Here is a 22395-nt window from a genome sequence, read left to right as displayed (position 1 = left end):
GAGGCTGAAAACCCACTAGAAATGAGAGCTGAGATGCAACCCATGTTTGTGTAAGGTACCCAGAAAGCCAGGACTAGTGAGGTTTGGCCTAAAATGAGGGTCCCATGTCTCGCCTTGCCATAGGCTACCTGCAGGGGTGTGTGAGGGCCCTTGCCCCAGGAGGCTCATTGTCTGAAAGAAGCATTAAGATGGGCCCCTGGAGGGGGTGGTTTGAGGACTCTGGAAGGCTCCCCACACCTCCCCCTGGTCACAGAGCCTGGAGTTCCACCATCAGGGAGTCTTTCACTTGTGCAGACTTGATTTGGTGCCACATTCCTTTGGGTTAAACATTATTTCTTCAGTGTCCTCTTTTAAAAGAAAACTCTTAGATAAGCAATGGCACATAGACTTGAATTGTGTCTACATCTCTGACCAATAGGGAAGAAGCTATGTAGAGAGCTATGTTAAGAAGGATTCTGAGGCCACCTCTGGCTCAGTTTGAAAGAATGCAGTAATCAGTGCTGTGTTTCCCAAATGCCCCCACTTTGGGCTAGTTCATGATGGCTTCTGATGCTTGAAGCCTACATTCGTCACTGAGGAAGTTACCCAGGTGACTGTGTACTAGGTTTGCACAAAGTTAAATTTTTCTATCTGAAAAAGAATTTCTGACATTATGTCCTTGTGGTAGCTTATTGAATTAATAACCTACAATAAATCACGTCTCCAGGTACAGATGCTCCTTGACTTACGATGGAGTTACATCCTGATAAACCCATTGTAAGTTAAGAATACCATTATGTGGAAAATGCGTTTAATCCACCTAACCTACTGACCATCATAGCCTAGCCTACCTTAAATATGCTCAGAACACTTACAAGTCTGGGCGTAGTGGCTCACACCTGTAATCTCAGCACTTTGGGAGGCCCATGTAGGTGGGTCACAAGGTTAGGAGTTTAAGACCAGCCTGGCCAACATGGTGAAATCCTGTTTCTACTAAAAATACAAAAATTGGCCAGGCGCAGTGGCTCACGCCTGTAATCCCAACACTTTGGGAGGCCGAGGCGGGCAGATCATGAGGTCAGGAGTTTGAGACCAGCTTGGCCAACATGGTGAAACCCCATCTCTACTAAAAATAGAAAAATTAGCTGGGTACAGTGGCAACAGAGTGAGACTCCATCTCAAAAAAAAAAAAAAATTAGTCAGGCATGGTGGTGTGCACCTGTAATCCCAGCTACTCAGGAGGCTAAGGTGGGAGAATCATTTAAACCCAGGAGGCCAAGGTTGCAGTGAGCCAAGATTGCACCATTGCACTCCAGCCTGGGTGACATAGCAAGACTCTTTCCCAAAAAAAAACAAAAAAACTCCACTTACATTAGCCTACACTTGGACAAAATCATCTAACACAGAGCCTATTTTATAATAAAGTATCTCGTAATTTATCGACTACTGTACTGAAAGTGAAAAACAAAGTAGTTGTTTCGCTCCTCAAAGTATGGTTTCTATTGAATGTGTATCACCTCTGTACCATCATGAAGTTAAGTAATCATAAGTCAAATCATCATCAGCTGGGGACGCCTGTACTCACACCCTTGTGTCATCTCCTCCTACCTGGACTCAGGGCGCAGCTATGTGATTTGTTTTGGCCGATAGGACCTTGGCAAACAGGAAGCCAGCAGAGGCTTGAAAATGCCTGTCAGTGTGTTAGAGCTTGCTCACTTGTCCTTTGCTATTTAGGAAGTCCAGGTTGTCCTGCTGGAGAGGCCACCTAGAGGGGAACTGAGGCCCCTGACCGACAGCCTAGGTGAACATGATGAGTGAGCCTGTCTTGGCCCATCTAATGCCAGTTGAACCTTGAGATGACTTTAGCTGCATGAATTGACCCCAGGTGAGAAAAGCCCAAATTGTGGAATTCTGTGCAAATTGTTGTTATTTTAACCCACTAAATTTTGGAGTTAAAAATATTTTGGATTACAATAGGTAACTGATATAGTCCTAGTTTTCTTTCTTTTGTGAATTGAATGTAGTAGCAGATGATGGTTTAATAAAAGTTTTAATGTCTGTTCTTGGCAAAATCAAAATGGGATAACACTTTGTTAGATCCACAGTTTTTTGACGGGGGCAGATTTTACTTCTTAGAAAACATAAGTGTTTTGGAACCACTGAATTGTAGAGATCTGAGGGCGGTGTTGCCGTGCAGTCTGGGGTCTTCATCCGTCGTCGGCACGTTCGTTAGTGTGACTTAGATTGTCAGAGTGAGAAATAGTTAAGGTTGGAGGGTGGAGGTGTGGGAGCTCTCAGTGTTCTGTGAGCCAACTTCATTTTCCAGATGAAGAAACAGAAACCTAGAAAGTGACAGTGAGCCCGAGAGCACACCTGGTGGCAGTAGGGCCATGCCGTTCATCGGAGCAAGCCAAGACTGGCTGTCTGGATGGGATATTGGGGACGGGCAGGGGCTAAAGATAGGAACGTTGAGGGGCAGCCCCCAACTTGGGCCTGGTGGTTTGACAGGCACCCCTAGAATGACATGTGGGAAATTGGGGATGGTCTACCCAAGGACACCAACCCTTTGGGGAGCACTCACAAGGGGGGTGGTAGGTGGTGATATCAGAGACCCAGCAAGGACCTTTTACTGCTGGGGCTGGTGGGGTCCTGCCAGGCCTGTCTCAGGGGAGGCTGCTGGGAATGTGCATATATAACTCTGAATGTGTATGCATGCGTGGGGAGAGAGGTAGAGTGAGCAGCTGAGATGGAGGAGGGAGACAGCGACAGAGGAAGGAATAGGCTGAGAGATGTTAGAAGCTTCTGGTAGGTCTTCCTTTGGGGTCCTTGCAGTTTATTCAAACTTGAACCCACAAAGTCATGGCTGATCACAGGCACAGATTCTGCCCCAACGCCACGCTCCTTGGGCCTTTGATAAACATTCAGTGGTGAGATCACAAAGTACCACATGCCGGGGGACAGAGCCTGAAGCTCTTGGGAGGGAAGACCAGCCAGCAGGATGGGATTGGGTAGGAGGGAACCATGGGAATGTCAGAATTCACTTTGTCCTACTTGGCCTGTTTTTTATATATATATATATATATACACCTTGTGTGTTGAATGAGTATTCAGATAAAAAACTTGACTTCCTAACTGAGTTGCATTCTGAAAAGGGAGTCCTATTCCGGTAGAGGCAGGCCTTAAGATAGCAAGCAAACATGCTGAGTGCAGCTGGGGTCTTTTTAAGATTTCCTCCCAAAAATATTAGAGTGTGGGCAGAGGGTGGGGGAAGGATGAGCCACTTTCTAATGAAATATTAGTGATGAGGCAGAAGTAAACTGCAAAACATAAACACAGAAGCCAAAAATACAGTCATCCTGGCAGTGGGATATCCTTCTCACCCTGTGACTCGCTGGAAGTAGTTCTGGGTTTTGTGTCCCAAGATAGTGCCCCCCTCTGCCAGCCCCACTCCTCCCGGCAAAGCTTCTCGGTCCTTGCATCTCTCCCCAGTCCTATCTTCCTTGGAGAGACTTTGGTGTCCTCCTTGGAGAGAATTTGTGAACCCTTTCTATCTGTGAATATGCATACAATTCCCGGTGCCTCTCCCCTGCCTGCCTCCCCCTTCTCTCAGGGCCCCGAGCCTGTTGGGGGCCACACAGTCTTCCCTTGCACGCTGCCATGCCAGCTTCAGGCTTGTTTTCAAGTCTGGCGACTGAACAACACCGGGACGCTGACCTGATGTTAACGATGGAAGCTCAGAGGTGGAGCTGGGTCCATGGGGGCCCAGCTCGAGGCCTGGGACCCTAGCAGAGTGCTCCCCACCCTACAGGGTGGCAGGACTTCTTTCTCAACACAGGCTGGCTCACTTCAGGCAGGGGACATTTGGGGAATTAAATGTTGAAGCCAGAAGCAATTCCTATCAAGTGGAGCTCCTGGGCCCTGGAGGAGGCTGGCAGGATGGGGCAGTTTGAGAGCCCCTTCCAGGCGGGATCCCTGCGCCGTATTTTCTGTGTAAAGCCAAGTGATATTGTGGGAACAGCTCTTGGGTTCGAGTCTCAGCTCTGCTATTCCTCACTGTGAGGCTCTGGGCAGCTCTCAAAACCTCCAGGGCTTCTGGTTCTTACTCTGGGGATCGGAGCTGAGAAAAAGAGCCTGCACCATGGTGTCGCTGGGAGATTTGCCAGGCAGAGAGTTGGCCTTCAGGGTCTGGGGGCCAGGTGGTCACTGGGAGCTGATAGAGGCCGGTGATCCTGATTGAGGAGACTGAGGAGCAGGCAAAGACCTGGATCAGGACCAGTGCTATGGCTGGGAGCAGTTGGAGTCTCGGGCTTTGGGCTGCAGGGCACCCAGTGAGGCCACAGGAAGGGATAGGAGAAAGCCAGCGTCACTCACTTGTCTCCTCTGCCCCACACTGTCCTGGGGAGGTTTGGGGTAAAACCTGAGACATCTTTGGTTCCCATGACAGAAGACTTGCGTGTTCACTATAGGAAATATTATCTAAAGCAAGAAAGGAGGAAACAGCCTTCCAGACTGGCCAGGCATATTGGGACAAAGCTCATAGAGGGGCTGTCACAAAATCCGGCACCATGGGGAAGGGTGTCTTCTCTTATAGATGAGGAGATGGAGACTCAAAAGATCGTGAATCTTGGTGAAAACCCCATAGCCCCTAAGTGCCCTGTCTTGGTCATTGTACATTCTACACATGCAACCGTGTTTCACAGGCACCCGTAAATGGGTACAAACATAATGTATCTGAAACATTTAAAACAGTAAAAAAGGTTTTTTAAAGTTTTAATAAAAGATCCCATGGGGAGAGAGTGGCGGTGGCCTTCTGGTCTCTGAGCCCAAAGTGTGTGTTCTCTCTTCATCTCTGCCCTGGAAATATCTGTGACACTCCCTTGTGGCCTTGCCTCCAGCCACAAGAAAGCCACTTTCAAGATCCAGTGGCTTCCTGACATCAAACAGCCAGGAAGCAAGATGGGCTGGGCCCTCCTCAGGTGCAGGGCTCTGTACAAGGTACAGAAGGGCTGCTTGAAAAGTAGCCCAAGCTCTGTCTTTCTGAAGTTCAGGCCAGTGCTGCCCGATATGCCTCTGTTGGGGCCACGCAGCCATGGATGGCTCAGCAGAGTGCTGTCTGTGCCTGGGCACAGGTGACCCCCTGCGGTCAGGGGCTCTCAGGTGGGCATCAGGCAAGATGGTAGACGGGCCTAGAAGCACAGCCCTTCTCTTTGGAGGTGGCTCGGTACCGGGAGCAGCTAGGATCTAAGGAATGGGTGGAGAGGCTGACTGCAGGAGCAGGGCTGCTGGTCCCACCTGAGGCTAAGTGGTCCTCAGGCTGGAGATTCAGTTTTACAACCTCAGCACGTGTGTGCAGTGGATCTCAGGAATGAATGTCAGGGGAGGTCCCGTGCTTCCTGAGGACCTGACCTCACCCAGCTCAGTCCTGGAGTTTACTTATTGGTCACCCCTTGTGGTCTCCGCAGCAGCCCTGTGCGAGAGACAGTTATTAGCCTGGTATGTACTTGTAGAAACTGAGGCCTGAGACAGAGTCCTGTCTGTGACAGAGCTGGTGAGGGCGGAACTGGGTGTGTCCCTAGAACCCAGCTAACTCGGGGTCCTCCACCCCATCCCCTGCCCCTGGAAGAGCAGCTTGGGGCTGTGCCTATTTGGAGGGCAGCATGAGGGTCAAATCCTCCCACGTGAAGGTCAGTGGGCCCCTCTCTCCCTACAGACAGTGCACAAGCCAGGCCTGAGGGATGGCAGATGGCTTTCCAGATGGCAGAGAGCACAGCTGTGCAGGCGGTTGTGTGAGGACAGGAATGATGGGGGGCAATGGTTAGGGGGTAATGGAGGAGTCTGATTGGTTAAAGAGTTGCATCTAATATGAAGGAGATAGAGAGCTACAGTAGGTGCTTGAGGCTGGGAGTGATGTGATGATGTTGGTGGTTGTGATGTGATCCAGGGGGACAGCCTGGGGGCAGTGACACCAGCTGGGAGAGTATTAGGCTCTCTGGGAAGCTCTTCACACCACTCTGCTTTTGCCTTTGCTGTTCCTTCAGCTTGGTGTTTAATCCCCACCTTTTTCACTCAGCAAACTTGCCCTCCCGGGAGCCAGCCAAGCATCACCTGCCTGGAGCTACCTTCCCCCACCCCCTTCAGGGATGTCAGTCTGTCCTAACACCCCTGTGGCACTTACCATGGTGTCTTATGAAGAGTCCATGTGCAAAATAGAATTTTACAGGGCTTTTAATTACAGTGTTTTTTAATATTCGATTTAGTATTTAAATTGAAATCATCCCGCTATGTTTTGACTTGAGATCTCATAGTTAGATTCTCATGAATTAAATACCCATGTGATGCATGTCTACAAGATAAGACTGATGACAGCTGGGTAGAGATGGGCAGAGGAGGGCTCAGGACAGGCACACCGGGTGTAGGGTGCAGGGGATGTTTCACATCGGCCCTGGTTGGTCCCACTGATGAACTTCCGGGTCATACCACCCATCTTCCTGTTGCAGGGTCAGCTCCTGGAACTCTTCTCGTTCATTAACCCAGAATGTCCTCACTGTGGTGTCCATGCCATTCAGGACCCTCCCAGACTAGGTCTGTGGAGTGACAGGCAGGGAGACAAGGGTTGGTTGGAGCCGTGGGCTCGTGTGGGTGTCCCTAGCACCAGCTCCCACTTCTCCAAGTCCAAGGCATTCCTGTGGTCACCTCCCAGCGGTCAGCACCTTGGGCACAGACATCCTGGGCTCCGTGGGGGAGGATTGTGCGCCTGCTGGAAGTCAGGCTAGTCACCCTGCACCCGACCTCTCTGGAGCATTCCTCTCTGCAGAGGAGATGGCCCCTGATTGATTGAGGTCCAGATGGAGCTGTTAAAGATAACAATGAAGTCAGAGAAGCTGCCCTTGCTTAATGAAGCAGGCAGGCCTGCGGCTGGGAGGGACAGGTCTGTGGGGCAGCAGTAATGAAAAGACAGAGACAGACCACCCTGGGTGCCCAAGACCTCCTCCCTTGCCTGAACTTGGGCAGTTGTCTATCTGTGCATGGTAACGAGGTATAAAGTCGCATTCCCTGGACCCAAGCACTGCGGAGACTGATGTGTCGGGGCTGGAACAAGGGGTCATGGAAGGCCACGTGTCTTCTCTCATTCTTTCATAGCATGTACACACCAGCGTGTGTGAGCACCCATGATGATGAGTGTGAATATTATGGCAGCTGGGGCCATCTGCATGGCCTCCCCAGGGCCCCTAAACACAGCGTGTATGTTATTTCCTGGAGTGTATATGTTTCTGAGGCCTGCTGTCCCCACCGCAGCTCAGTAAAGGGTTTGGAAAGACTCATATTTGCATTTCAGTGCTGGGGAGGGGAGGAATGGGGATTAGGATGAGTTTGTAGTTTGTTTGCTCTTACCCTGCTATAGTCACGCACACCCGGGTTTTCGTTTCGTTTTGTTTATAGTGAGATTGACTTGCTTTAAGTTCAAATGCAAAAGCTTATCAAAATTTGATGTCAGTATTTTGCCTTCTCTGGGCCAGGAGCTGGCTTGGTACAATATAAAAAAGGTGGGATAGAGGGGGCGCTCTGCTGGCCTCATCACAGCTGCTTGGCCTCAGGTGGGGAGCTCTGGGTGATCTCTGGGTCCTGTGCTCTGTGGAGGAGACTTGGGAGGTGCCTTTCCGTGACCTGTGGATTCCTTGGGAAAAGACTTTTAGCACATTCGGTCCCCAGGAGGAATTGTTCATTCAGTGTCTTGTGTGTTTGTCTCCCTTTACTGCTCTGAAGTTAGGGATGCAATTTCAACTCCTTTCAAGATTAGTTACACCATGGAATACTATGCAGCCATGAAAAAGGATGAGTTCATGTCCTTTGTAGGGACATGGATGCAGCTGGAAACCATCATTCTCAGCAAACTATCGCAGGAACAGAAAACCAAATACCGCACGTTCTCACTCACAGGTGGGAATTGAACAATGAGATCACTTGGACACAGGAAGGGGAACATCACACACCGGGGCCTATCGTGGGAAGGGGGTAGCAGGGAGGGATAGCATTAGGAGATATACCTAATGTAAATGACGAGTTAATGGGTGCAGCAAACCAACATGGCACATGTATACATATGTAACAATCCTGCACGTTGTGCACATGTACCCTAGAACTTAAAGTATAATAAGTAAATTAAAAAAAAAAAAGATTAGTTACCCTTGAAATTTTGTCATGCATACTTAGCAAAGTCTAAAGTTAATCAATAACTTAACCCAGTTTACTAATTCTTTTTGTACAAATGTAAGTCTGTCATTGAAGATTTTGTGCTTACAAAGTAAGAAGTAATTAGGGATTTCAGACTTCAAAGGTCTTAAAAAGTCTCTGGAAGGACTTTGTGTCCTCTCTTCTGACGTGGAAGTCTTTGCTGTCTGTGCTGCAGCTGCCTGTTCTGAGCGGAACATTTAGCCTCTGGGGGTGTCCCTGCATCCTGGGAGCTCCCATCGTGCCTCCCCTCCAGGCTGCAGTGGGTGGTCCTGGCTTGTCTTCCTCCAGAGCTCCTTGGAGCCCCTTTTAGCATTGGCCTTCTCTTTTCCTTTATTTCCTGGAAGAAGCATTTTCTTAGGCAGGTTCCTGCACACCTCCCCGCCCGGGACCTGGCTAGCTGCCGCTGGCACGTGCAGACGGTCACACAGCAGAATGTTTTAATGCTGTGCAGTGTGCCCTCCTGACACAGGTGGGTATGCAGAAGGCTAGTTACAGCTGCAGGTTTTGAGGCTTCCACTAGCATTTATTCCGGCATAGCTTGAAACAGCTGATCTGTCAGGGGAAGCCCCAGCAAGTCAGCCTGCAGCACCCCAGCAGGATGGCGCGTCCGGCCCTGGGGAGGAGTGGGGCCATTCTGCTCTGGCTGTCCAGCTTCCCAGCATCTAGGGGAAGGGTGAAACTGCAGCTGTCTGACTAGGGCGCTGCCCCGGCTCTGTGCCTGTGTTCTTACATTGCCAAAGAGCAGGGTGTCTGGGAGAGGCCAGTGCCAGCTGTTGCCCCAGCCCCAGTTGGAGAGTCTGGAGTCTGCAGCTAGATTAACCACTGGATGGGTCCTGGGAGAAAGTTGTGGCCAACTCTACCAGGCACAGAGGTTGGAGGAGAGAGGGGGCGGTGCCCAGAGTGGGTGGCGGTGGCTGAGTTCATTCCCAGTGAGGAGGCTGGGCTCCTGAAGGCAAGGGAACAGGGGCAGTTCTCCTTACAAGGCTGATTCTAACAGCTCTTTGATTTGTTTTTAATTGAGATATAATTCACATATAAAACTCACCACATAAAATTCACTGGTTTATAGTATTCACAAGATTGTGCAACTGTCACCACTATTAAATTCCCAAACATTTTTATCATCCTGGGAAGAAACTCCTACCCATTAGCCCTTACTCCCTAGGTCCACTCCCAGTAAAGCCCTTTACTTTTTCACTGCTCCTTGCTGCAAGTTGCCAGCAGTACAGACTTGAGCAGGAGTCACAGAGTCCAGGAACCTCAGGGCTGGGATGTGGTACAGACAAGGAGCTCAGGCACTGGTGACAGGCACTTGCTGGCTGTGTGATTTGGAAAAGATGCTTAACATCTCTGTGTTGTGGTTTTCTCTGCTGTTTGTTTGTTTGTTTGGTTTGTTTGTTTTGTTTGTTTTGAGATGGAGTCTCGCTCTGTCACCCAGGCTGGAGTGCAGTGGCATGATCTTGGCTCACTGCAAGCTCTGCCTCCCGGGTTTATGTCATTCTCCCGCCTAAGCCTCCCAAGTAGCTTGGACTACAGGCAGCCGCCACCACACCGGGCTAATTTTTTGTACTTTTAGTAGAGACGGGGTTTCACCATTCACAGGATGGTCTCGATCTCCTGACCTCATGATCCGCCCGCCTCGGCCTCCCAAAGTGCTGGGATTACAGGTATGAGCCACCACGCCCGGCCTTCTCTGCTGTTAAATGGGGCTAACAACTACCTGTTTCCCACCTCATTGGATTGTTTAATCAGATAAAATGAGATTCTGTGTAAGTAATAATAGCTACACTTGTTAAGACCTTTGCCTGCATTATTCTTATTTAATTCTCATTAATTCTGGGAGGTGTGAGTTGTTATTATCCCTATCTAATATATAAGGAAAACCAAGCACCAGAGAAGTTCAGTAACTTGTTCAAGATTGCACCACTATGAATCAGTGTTTAGCTGCAAAGCATGGAAGACCCAATCCTGTCTCGTTAATAGAAGAGGGAAATTATGACCAGAATGGGAAGTCCAGGGGCCCGGCAGGCTGATTTGGCAGCTCATGGACCCCCTCAAGGACAGAGGGAGGTTCCTTTGGTGGTGGCTGCATCTGTGTGCTGGTGGTGAGGTGGCAGCTGCAGGTGCCCCCTCACACCCCTGTGCGTCCACCCTCTTCTCAGGGTACTCACTTCCTCCCAGAAGCCCCAGGCCAACTTCCCCTCATGTCCCATCCGTCAGGACTGTGGGTCACAAACCCCCTCCCACGTTCCTCATTGGCAGTGGGAGGAGGCTTGCCATGATTGGCTTAGATTACTTGGGGTCTGCCCCGTTATCAGGAGGGATCACACTCCAAATGTAAATATTGGGGTTTAGTTAAGAAGCGGGAAATGGATTTTGAGTGGACACAGCAGTATCTTGGCAGTATCTACCAAGATCAGCAGGGACCTGAGCCGAGGTCTGAACCAGCCCTCTGAGGTCCACGCCGCTGCTCTTTAGCACGGCTCCTCCGCCTCTACAACACCCGGCATGTAGCAAGTGTTCCGTGAATCTCATGTCGATTCATAAATTCTAGTTCTCACCCCACACCCCTGAGTTTTTCTGACCTTCTGTTCCTCTTCTAGAGCTCAGTTAAGTGGTTGCTTGGCCTCCACTTGAGCTTTACTTGTGGGAAACTTAGTACCTTACCTAGCATTTTCTTCCCTTTTTTCACCATTAAGTGCCATGGCTACTTTTTGGGTGAATTAGAAAAAATCTGCTTTAGATGCAAAAATTCAAAAAAGGGGGCCCGCTCTAGGCAGTGCAGCCCTTCATGGCTTGAAAAGATGCCTTTGTGGTAAGAAAATAGCATGCTTACCTCTGGGTAGGTGCAGCCTTGCTTGGGAGAGATGTCCCTCAAGGTTGGTGCCTTTGTGCAGTGCGCACACTGCACAACTGTTTTGGGATGTCTCTTCCATTAAGGAATGCTGCAGAGGGGTTTTTAATGTGCTCAAGCCTCTGCCCTCCTGGGCACTGGCACAGAGTGGAAGGTTTGTGCCCGAGTTACCCAGGTTTGGAGGGCATGGTGGCTAAGGGTTCTCCTTCCTGCCTGAAGATGGTGTATCTCCCTCTCATGAGAGGGTTTAGCTGAAGAAGCGTGAACCTTCACCTTCCTGACCCTTACCTCCTCTTCCCTCTCCCTTCCCCAGGGACAGGTGGCGAGTGTTTGGGAGGTGAAAGATTCTGCTCAGGGGGAAACCAATTGGCCTGGAATGGCCTCGGCCCTTTCTTTAGCCTCAGTTCAGGCAGCACTAGCTGTGCCATGGCCTCTGAAGACTGAACTGTCACGAGACTGTTCCTGATAAAATTGGGGAAGTCTAAACCCAGGGCTTCCAGAGACCAGGGCAGGTGGAATCTTGTCCTTGAAGCTGGAGAGAGTCCTTACATTGACCCAATGAGTTTTGGAATGGAGACTGGGCTTCCCTGTAGAATACAGGAAGGCTCAAGCTGTGGTCATATGGCCTCTCAAGTTCTTCTAGGTTATTCTGAAAGTTCCCTGGGGTGAGCAGACAGTTTGGGTGGGAAATTGGGGCCGGGGGTCTCCTTTACTCCTGGCAGCACCGGCCCTCATGTTTCCTATCACTGAGTTTTCCTGAAGGTTCCCTTTGCCAAGTTCCTGTCTGGTGGGAATTTTTAGCTTTGATTAACAAGCCCAGAGAAGCAAAATGTAAAGGAAATGTATTTGCTGACATTTTGCAAAGGTGAAGGCTCTGCTTGTCTCGTGTAAGCACATAGTCGTTTTTTCAGCAGCAGTTGGAACGATTTTATAATGATAATGGTGACGATAATAATAAACAAAATAACATCCATAATGTATTGGGTGCTTGCCATGAGCCAGGTTTTACAGATACAGATAGCTCACCCAGTGGCATGCAACTAGGACGTGGTCATGGTGGAATTTGAGCTCAGGCTTTCCTGACTTTGAGCTAGTACCTCTAACGCCTCTCTTACCAACATGTGCCTCTTCTACCTGGATCTTTGGATTTGAGGGAGAATTACGGTTTTTGAAACAGAGCTCTGCAGACCAAAGAATACACCACACAGTCTTGTGAGCCTGCAGACGGAGGCAGCCAGGAGCTGCCCTATGATGGTGACTCCTGACTTCCTCCAGCTGTTTGCTCATCTGTGAAATGGGGATTTACATTCACACCTGTCTCGTAGTTAGAGATGATGCCTTGGTGGCACTGGGCACGTGCAGGTGTGCAGGCTTGGAGTCAGAGAGCTCTGAGTCCACGTGGGTGGCATCCTGACTAAGGATGTAGGCTTCTTTCTTACCCTTCTAGGCTTCATTTTGTCATCTATAGAATGGGAATAATGACAGTAATTCACAGCAACCTTCCTTACAGGGCAGGATCCCATGAGATACACCTGTAAGGCTCTTCGCATGCATGAAATACACATTCAGTGAGTGCCAACTATGATAGGTTTCGCGATAGAGTGCTGGGTTTGTATATTTCTAGTGGTTTTGAATTAATAATTTGAGTTTGAATAAACTTCAGAAGAGCCTAAAAGTAAACAAAAAATGCATGAATATCTGACCCCATGAAGGAATTTGGAAAATGGTGGGTGGGGGGTGGTGTTTATTTCAGAGTTTCACTGGCTCCTGTGTTCATTGCTGAAGAGTGACGGGTTCCCTGAGAATACCAGTTCTCACATTCATGGAGGGAGAGGGGGCGCAGAGGGAGGCGAGGCGGTGTCCCCAGGCTCACGAACATCCACACCTCCACACCTCCACACCTCCACTTTCTTCATCCTCTCAGGAGCTATTTTGTTTTCCTTCTGTTCCTCAAAGAGCAGCAGCCGAAGAGCCAACTCTGGCTTTGCTCCTGTTCCAAAGCCGTCCTGGTTCTAGGAGACATGCCCCTTGGCCTGCAGCCCACGTATGACTGCCTGGCCTGCCCCCTCCACTCATCCCAATGCTAAAGCCAACCTGGGGCCTGAGCAGAAAACCCAGTGCCCTTGTCCCCAACAGGAGCATGCACGCACACACACACACACACACCCGCCTTTCGGGAGGACTCAGAGCTTGTGCTTATAGTACAGAGGGTCACAGGGTGGCATCTGACATCAGCATTTCAGCTCGCCATTCCTGTCTGGGGTGAGAACCATGGGAAGATGCCAAGGCTGTTACATCTTGCCCCTCCCTTATGGCATTGGGATCTCAGCAAGTCTGAAGGACAAAGCAAATGGACATGTCAGGGTCCTTTAAGTGATCCTGCCTCTCTGCAGGGGCAGGCCCTACTGCTTCTCAGACATGGAGGGGCCCAGCAGGGCATGGAGGATGCCCCCCTGACTCCTCTGAGGCCCTGGGTTCATAGAGCAGCTACAAAGTCTAGGAGCTGTCGGCTGATGACCAGAGGGCCCTGTACCTGAGACCTGGCTGGAGCCCATCCCAGAGTGGGAGCCGCTCAGCTGGCAGCTGGACATCTGTTTTGTCATCTGCGAGGGGGCCAGTGGGTGCCTGCTGAAATTCTGATTCCTCTAAGGGCTGTTTAGTCTACTGGGCCGACCAGCCTCAGCCCCAGAGAAGCCAACTGGATGGGAGCCCTTCACCCACCCTGACACCCAGGTCCAAAACCTTCCCAAACTTTCAGAGTCCACATGTGTAGGTTTCAATGAACTCATATCCTTATTGGTTTGTCCATTCCTCTGCCAAATATGTGTGGAGCACCTACCGTGTATGGGCCAGGTGCTCTGATGGACAGCAGAAGAAAAGCATGGACCTGCCCTCCTGGAGCTTCCATGTAACTGGCACATTCAAATCACAATTATTTTATTATGGAAAGTTTTAAACATACAAAAGCAGAGCAAATATTATATTGAAGCCTCATGAATCTGTCACCAGTGTTAGTCATTATCAACTTATGGCCAACCTTGTTTAATCCCTGCCCCTTCCCTCTCCTGTTATTCTGCTACAAATCCCAGAAATGCTATTGTTCCATCTGTACATTTGAGAATGTATCCCTAGAGGACAAGGACTCTTTTAAAAATTATGTAACTATACTATTAATAATAATTCCTTAGCATTACCAATGTCTGATCAGTGTTTACATTTCTAATTGGCTCAGAAATGTAACATTTTTTGACTGTTTGAGTTAGGATCCACTAAAGGTCCATCCATTGCATTTACTGGAGTTGGTGTGTGTTTTAAGTCTCTTCTAAGCTGTCGCGGTTGGTCTCTGGGGCAGTCAGGATAGCCTGGGAACTCATTATCAATGCAAATTGTCAGCCAGCCTCACACCTACTGAATGAGAAACTCTGGGGGTGAGACCATTAATCTGTGTTTTAACAAGCCCTCGGGGGGGTTCTGATGCACAGCAGAGCTGAGACCCTCTGGTCCATAGTTTTGCCCTCCTTTCCTGTATATTTTCCTTGTGATTGTCTCTAGGAGAAACCTGTCTCCTAGTCGAGTTTTCCCGATCTGGGTTTTCCAGTTGATCACCAGGAACTAATGTACAAGTTCCTCTCTCATCTGCACCAGGGGAGCTGAGAAGGCTCTTCTCTCTCAAAAGAGGGGGCTGTCTTGTAGAAGTAGAGGTCCTTGAAGGGTAATGCAGAATTTGCCTGCTGTAGAAGCAGGATGCACGCTAGGCAGGGGAACAGCATGTGCAGTGTCCAGAGGCTGAATCAAGCACAGATATTCCAAGGCCTGTGGATAGGTTTGGTATGGCCAGGGATGTGGGGCAGTAGAGAGAGAAGAGACTGCAGAGGGAGGTGGGGTGGACTTCGAAGAGCCTGGGGTCAGTAGTGTGCTGGACTTTATCCCATGAGGGGAGGGCATCGGGGGAAGACCCTGATAAGGTTGAGTTAGGTGAGCAGACCTCGATTTTGACCAGATGGCTTTGACTGCAGGGTGAGTGTGGCTGGGGGAGGGGGCAGGCCCAGGACAGGGAGACTGAAAGTTCAGGAGGATCTGGACCAAGGCTCTGGTGGTGACTCAGCAGAGGAGAGAGTGAATGCAAGAGATGCTAATTAGAAGGAACGACAGGGCTTGGGGGTAGAATGAGAAGGGAGGAAGTCTAGGGACTCTCCCATTTGGGAGCGGTGGTGGTTTTACTGGCAAAAGGGGTATCTGAGGAGAGAGGCAGACCTGGGTGGTTTGAGAGCTGATCCCACATTGTTGGAGGTCACTCAGCATGGCATGTGTGTTACTAATATCCCAACTCAAGAGAGTTGATGCCTCAGTTGGGAAAGAACTCACTGGCCCTCGTAGTCTGTGGATAGTCACTGAGTCCACTTTTGGGCACACATAAAAAATCCATCCACTCACCCACCCGTCCGTCCATCCATCCATCCATCCATCCATCCATCCATCCATCCATCCGTCAATCCATCCATCCATCCAACATTGAGTGCCTGTGACATGTCAGGAGCTAAGGAATTAGAGATGAAGTAAGACTTGGCCCTGCCCCAACAAGCAGAGTCCATGGGAGAGAAGCCCGGAGGACAGAAACATCTTAGTGCCATGTGTAGGGTGATCTGGTAGAGCCTCTCCAAATGCTGGATGCTGGAGGGCAGGGCTGCGAGGTTGCGGAGTATAGTTCATGAAAATTAGCAGTAAAACTGTTGGTCAAGCAAGTGTGTCTTCACCTCTCCCAGCAGTTGCCTGGATGTGTAGAGACACAATTGGAGGCCCAGGAACCAGTGCAGGAACCTGCAGTTAGGAGAGACTGTGATCCACCCCACTGACAGTCTGGGATTGCAGAGAGTCGGGGCTTTTCCTGTCTTGGGAAACTCAGCTGCCCCAGCTCGCTCTCCCTGGGGCATCTCATCTCTTGGACTATTCAGGGAGGTAGGAGGGGTAACAAGAAGATGCTACCCCGTGTCAGGATGGGCCTGGTGCCGCCCCCAACTTGGCCTGGGCTTGATGCTATGGTCTCTGCCATGGTAAATGCTCATTTCCATAATTATTATTTAGCATTTGCAAAGTAGTTATTTTACACTCAGAGTTCTTTGTAGTGAGAGGGTCTCCTGGTTCATGCCAATAAAATTTCCATTTACTCCGGACATCCACCATGGTGATTAAAAACAGCCCATAAATTATTTACTGAAATGGAAGTTCAGTTTACGGTAATAATGCATTAGTTCAGCTAGCCATGAAGCCTGTTATAGGGTAATAAAAGATTTTTTATTTTCCTTCTGAAAAGATATTTGCCAGTAACCTGCATATGACCTTGAGCTGGTCAGTGTTCAAAGATGACACTGCAGGCAGGCTTATAAGGAGAGAATGAGAGAGAGCTCTGTTTCAAATAGCCTGATTTGAGGCAATCGTCGGCAAAGGCCTGTCATCTGACAGCCAGCAGGGAAAAAGAAATGAAAAAATACATATATATATGTTGTATTTTTAAAAATCATAAGTACCACACCTTAAAACTCCTTTTGAAATTGGGCGTTTATTTGATAGATACATAAATCCGAAAGCTAACAAGGAGGACTGTTTGGAGAAACTAGCATGTCACTATTGTTGAGACCACCTGTCACATTTCCTCGGAGCCTGGAACCTTGTAGAATAAAGTCAGCCCTATGGTTCTGTCTTCATCTTTAAACATGTTGTATTTATGGAGCAGAATTGATCTTATGTATCTCAGAGAGTCTACGATTCTGCTCACGGCCATTTGCTGACTAATGTCTTTGGCAGAGGAGAACAGCAAGCACGTTCATGAATTATGGCTCTCTTTGAGGTTCTCTTATCAAGACTATTTTTTATTTTAAGAACATCTGCTTTGATTAAAGCCATTAGAGCTGGGAGCACATAAAAATGTGTCTGAATTTTATATGTGTTGCATTTTACAGCGGGAACCCAGATGAAGCCTGCATTTTAATCCTTATGCCATTAAGACCAGCGATGAGGATTAACCTAACAAGCTAAACTAGTTCCTCCTCAGTTGCCTGGTTTAGGGTTGTAAGAAATCCTGGGGCAGGAGAGTTTTTGGCCAGGATTTGATACTTTTGTTTATTTTTCCTCTACATTGCTGCAAAAATATTTTCATTTCTTTATATATCCCTCTTTTTGGCAAAAATCGTTTAATGTGTTGGGGTGGCATGTTCCAGGTTTATGAGTGAATCTATAACCACCCTCATCACCTTAGTTTTATGTTCACTAAAGTTAAAAAAGATCGTCTGCACACAAGCTCTACAAGACTGAAGTGATGTTAAATTATCTAATACATAACTAATAGCAAAGGAGACATGATAATTAATTTTTGTTTGTTCCCCAGAAAGCTCTTCTGTTTGTTTTCCAGAAAGGCCTGTTCCCCAGAAAGATCTCTTCCCCCTTCGCTTAACTATGGTTTTGTGGCTGGTAGTTTGCACTCCTGAAAGGGTCAGTGATAGCCAGGCATGGTGGCTCACGCCTGTAATCCCAGCACTTTGGGAGGCCAAGGTGGGCGGATCACAAGGTCAGGAGATCGAGACCATCCTGGCTAACATGGTGAAACCCCATCTCTACTAAAAATTAAATAAATAAATAAATAAATAAATAAATAAATAAATAAAATTAGCCGGCTGTGTTGGCAGGTGCCTGTAGTCCCAGCTGCTCAGGAGGCTGAGGCAGGGGAATAGTGGAACCTGAGAGGCGGAGCTTGCAGTGAGCTGAGGTCGCCTTCCTGCACTCCAGCCTGGGCAACACAGCGAGACTCCGTCAAAAAAAAAAAAAAAAAGTCAGTGTTTCTCTGATTCATTGATGTGAAAACATCGAATCTTTCTGTATTATGGGATTTCAGAGTAACTTAGTGCTCGAAGTGGAAGATGCTTTGAGTAGGCCTTTATTTAATCTACTTGGAACAGTGCAGTAGGTATTTCTTAAAACTCCTAGCTCCTTTAGCTCTGCCCTTGATCACATTTCTTGATAGAGCGTTTTTCTTTAACCTATCTTTTAGCAGTCTTCCTTCTCTACCTCCACAGAAGGGTCTGGATTTTCTTTTCTTCAGCTTCCTTTCTTTCTTCTAAGCCTCGACTGTAAGAAACTCTGTGTCGAGGTGTTGACTTAGCCTTTCTCTTCTGTTCCTAGTGTGTCCGAGTCAACCCGTGGGGACCGAACTGGACTATTCCCTGGGTGAGAGTGGTCCCAAGGGAGATGTTGTTGTATCAGCTTTATAGAAGCAGCGGAGGCAGGGCCACACTTAATGGCATTTGGGATTCCTTACTGTGGATAATGGCCTCTGCATAACTGATAGCCAGGACACACAGCCTACCCTTGGTATGTATAGGGCATTACATACATCAGTTCTCTCCTGTTGTCCGTTAGCTTTCATCTGTCTGATATGCATAGATTAATAGATAATATTCTGTTGACCCTTTGTATTTTATTTCTAATCATTTACCTACTGAATGAAAGATCTCAAGCCTTGTTGGGACACATCAGAATTAAACTCCCCATTCTCCTCAGGGGGTAAGACAGGCTTTTCCATTGTTTTTCCCCTGAGAAGTTTTGAGCACCACTTTGACATCCTAAGTAGTGAAGTAGAGAAATAGCAGCGTGTCTCTACTGGCTGTGTGTATTTCTGGGCTGTGCTGATGGACATTTGCTGGTGAATTATCTTTGATTTGGAAGACACAGATATACAGATGTGGGTTACTCCTCCGTACCTTCTGTGCAGATGAGTTTTCAGTCATTGCACAGTGTAGCTGAATTTTAACTTCTGATGGAAAAAGTTCATGAAGTTCAGCTGCCTCTAGGCCTGGCTGGGTGATCAGCAAGTCAAATGATTTGTTTAATACTGGCCCAGTTGCCGTGGGGGTTGGGGGGAGGTACAGGAGAACCAAAAAATTTTTGCCTTTTGGCCTCAAAGTATCCTAGAGTCCCCTGGGGACCCAATGTGTTCCATGTGTGGCCCAACCTTGGCTGTTTTGCAAATCAGTGAGAAGACCAGGGCTCTGAGAAGGGCTGAGTGATGGGATAATTAGAACCAAGCAGCAGCAGGGTGGATGGTTTGTCTGCAGATAATAGCTTGTTTGCTAATTGCCAACACCAGATTTTCTGGGCAATTAGACATTTGGTTTCTTTCAGGACCGTCTGTGCAAATGTGGACACACGGCCGCAGGCCTTCCAGGTAGCAGGTGGAGAGGGTGGCTCCTGGTGCTGATGGCATTTCTCTGCAGGCTGCCCAAGGGCTGTGGGCAGGAAGGACCTCTCACCAACAGGTGGAAGGACCATCTGGCTGGAACCCCTAGTGGGGAGGCAGAGATCCCCCTGCATTCATGGAAGGGGTTCCCTTGTGCTAGGAGATTAGCAAAGATGGTGGAGTTCAGCGGGCTGGTCTAGAAACGGAGCTGACTTCTCCATTCTCTTTTCAAGAGCAATTAGCGCCCACGGCTAATAGCAATTCTGTTAGTCGTGGATGCTAATAGAAATCAGAAATAGCTTCCCTTCCCAGATGAGCAAGTTGATTTAAACTTTTCAATAAAGTTTTTTAAAAAAGTATGTATAATATAAAATTTGCCATTTAAGCCATTTTAAGTGTACCATTCAGTGGCATGAATTATATTCACAATGTTGTGCAACCATCACCACTATTTCCAAAACTTTTTATTACCCCAAAGAGAAATTCTGTACTCATTAAGCAAGAACTCTCCATTTCTCCCTCCCTCCCACCCCCTGGTCACCTCTAATCTACTTTCTGTCTCTATGGATTTACCTATTCTGGAGATTTCCTATAAGTGGAATGATACAATATTTGTCCTTTTGCATCCATGTGTTTTACTTAGCATATTTTCTAGGTTCACGCATGTTGTAGCATGTATAAGAATGTCCTTCCTTTTTACAATGAAATACTATTCCATTGTATGGATATACCACATTTTGTTTATCCCTTCATCTTTTTTTTTTTTTTTTTTTTTTTTTTTTTTTTTTTTTTTTTTTTTTGAGATGGAGTCTTGCTGTGTCACCAGGCTGGAGTACAGTGGCACAGTCTCAACTCACTGCAACCTCTGCCTTCTGGGTTCAAGTGATTCTTCTGTCTCAGCCTTCCAAGTAGCTGGGACTACAGGCACATGCCACCACGCCTGGCTAATTTTTGTATTTTTAAATAGAGATGGAGTTTCACCATGTTGGCCAGGCTGGTCTTGAGCTCCTGACCTCAAGTGATCTGCCCACCTTGCCCTCCCAAAGTGCTGGGAGGCGTGAGCTACTGCACCCAGCCTGTCCCTTTATCTGTTGTTGGACACTTGAAGTGTTTCCACCTTTCTGTTATTGTGAATAATACTGCATGAACATTTGCATAAAAGTATCTCCTTGAGTCCCTGTTTTCAGTTTTTTGGGTAGATACCTAGGAATGGAATTGCTGGTCATATGGTAATTCTGTACTTGACTTTTTGAGGAACTGCCAGACTCTTTCCCACAGCAGTTGTCCCGTTTTACATTCCCAATAGCAATGCACAAGGATTCCAATTTCTTCACATCCTTGACACACTTGTTATTTTCCTTTCTTAAAAAACTATAGCCATCTTAGTCAGTGTGAAGCCATATCTCACTGGTTTTGATTTGCATTTCTCTATAGACTAATGGTGTTGAACATCTTTTCATATACTTGTTGATGTATCTTTTGTGTATTTTCTTTGGAGAAATGTCTATTCAAGTCCTTTACCCAGCAAGTTGGATTTTGCCTCTGTAATTACTGGACTGTGCCTCTCTCTCCCCAAGATAGGAATTGAGCCTCATCAGGAGGAGAGAGGCTGTGAGGTTGCAGAGAGTGGGAGGTGGCTGTGCAGATTTGAGGCTTCACATTCCCTCTTGCATGATTCATTTCATTCCTACAGCCTGTCTGGTACCCACTGTAATGATGCTGCCTGAGTTCTCATCAAGTAGAAAAAGAAATCAGCAAGAGCCTGGGATTAACCCAAAGTGATTTAGCAGAAGAGGCAGATGGAACCATTCCACCTGCTCCCCTAGAAGCAGACAGGCTCTTCTCAGGCACCTCAAACCTTCTGGTTTCCTTGACCACAAGTATTGCCTTGGAAAATTACCCATTTCTTCCTAGCAGGTTTCAGGACGTATGTACTAAATGGAGCAGGATGTGCAGAGCACCAAGGGTGGTGCTGGGTCGCTGCGGGTGCCCAGTGCCCGGCCTTCGTCTCTGCGGTGGGAGCACACAATCCTCACTCAGCTTCTCTGTGCACTGCCAGCCCTAGGCAGCAGGCAGGGAGGGCACAGCAGCGCGTTCCAATGCTGGCCAGGGAGAGTGTGTTTTCTCCCGGGGGGGCCCATTCCTGGGGCAGAGCCACTGGCCTCTGGGAAGACTTCAGAAAAATGCTAGGCCTGAATGATGGCGAGTGCAGGGGAACAGACAAAATGGTGTTCCTGCTGCATAGCTGCTGGCCCTTTGCCTGTTTGACCTCATGGCTATTGCGTCCCATCTGCAGGGGCTAGAAATGCTGATCTGTCTGCCTTTTTGCTGTGGTTTTTATGATTGAAAAAGGTCCCAAACCTTCAGTATCACTGAAGAGAGATGAATTCACATGCCCTGGCAGCGGGAGGGAGGAGCTGGCACATCTGCTAGGCAAGGACGCTCTTTCTGAAGCTTCATCACATCCAACATTCCTAGGTTAGGGGTTGGTCTTCCTTGCGGGGGAGGTACCCCTCACCCCTTTGGGAACCCGAGGGCTGTAGATACTCTTCCAAGAAAATGCACACAAAAATTTGACATAATTTCAGGTGGCTACAGGTCCTGCGAGTCCATCATGGAGCCTAGCCTCTGGCCCCACAGACAACACAGCCAGGAGCTGGGGCTTTCAGGCACTGACCAGCATCTCCAACTAAGCTGGGTTGAGTGGCACAGAGTGAGAGGCCTGGTGGCGACTGGGAGGAAAGGAACATCTCATTTGGTCAAGTTCTAAATACCAAATGCAAAGGGGTGCTGCGACGGATGATCCTGCCTTTCTGGCTGGGACTGGGCCTTGCCCATTTCGTGAGCTGGCTTTGCAGAGGCCGCAGTGCCTGGAGGAGTAAGGCCATGTAGCCCTCATTTCTTCCCCCTGGGTCAGCCCATGCCACTTATAAGGAGGTGATTTTGTTTTTCCTTTCAGAAACGGCTCCCACATCTGCATATTCATCTCCAGCCCGGAGTCTTGGGGACACAGGAATAACGCCTCTGTCCCCCTCCCATATTGTGGTAAGAAATTGTGTGTGTGTGTGTGTGTGCGCGCGCGCGTGCGTGCATGTGCATACTG

The 22395-nt window shown here is 48.4% G+C and overlaps 1 protein-coding gene across 7 annotated transcripts in view; it reads left to right on the top strand.

Moving 5' to 3' along the window:
- Positions 1 to 22395, top strand: part of HSPA12A (heat shock protein family A (Hsp70) member 12A) — a 181727-nt gene that overhangs the window by 122404 nt on the left and 36928 nt on the right. For all 7 annotated transcript variants that reach the window (XM_074002851.1, XM_074002852.1, XM_074002853.1 and 4 more), the window contains one exon: positions 22252 to 22337. In XM_074002851.1, coding sequence (XP_073858952.1) covers positions 22252 to 22337 — 86 coding nt within the window. The remainder of the gene's footprint in view (positions 1 to 22251; positions 22338 to 22395) is intronic.

Source organism: Macaca fascicularis, chromosome 9, assembly GCF_037993035.2.
Source record: "Macaca fascicularis isolate 582-1 chromosome 9, T2T-MFA8v1.1".
Classification (NCBI taxonomy): domain Eukaryota; kingdom Metazoa; phylum Chordata; class Mammalia; order Primates; family Cercopithecidae; genus Macaca; species Macaca fascicularis.
The sequence above is the reverse complement of the archived record's forward strand: the minus strand, read 5'-3'. Positions and strand labels throughout refer to the sequence as shown.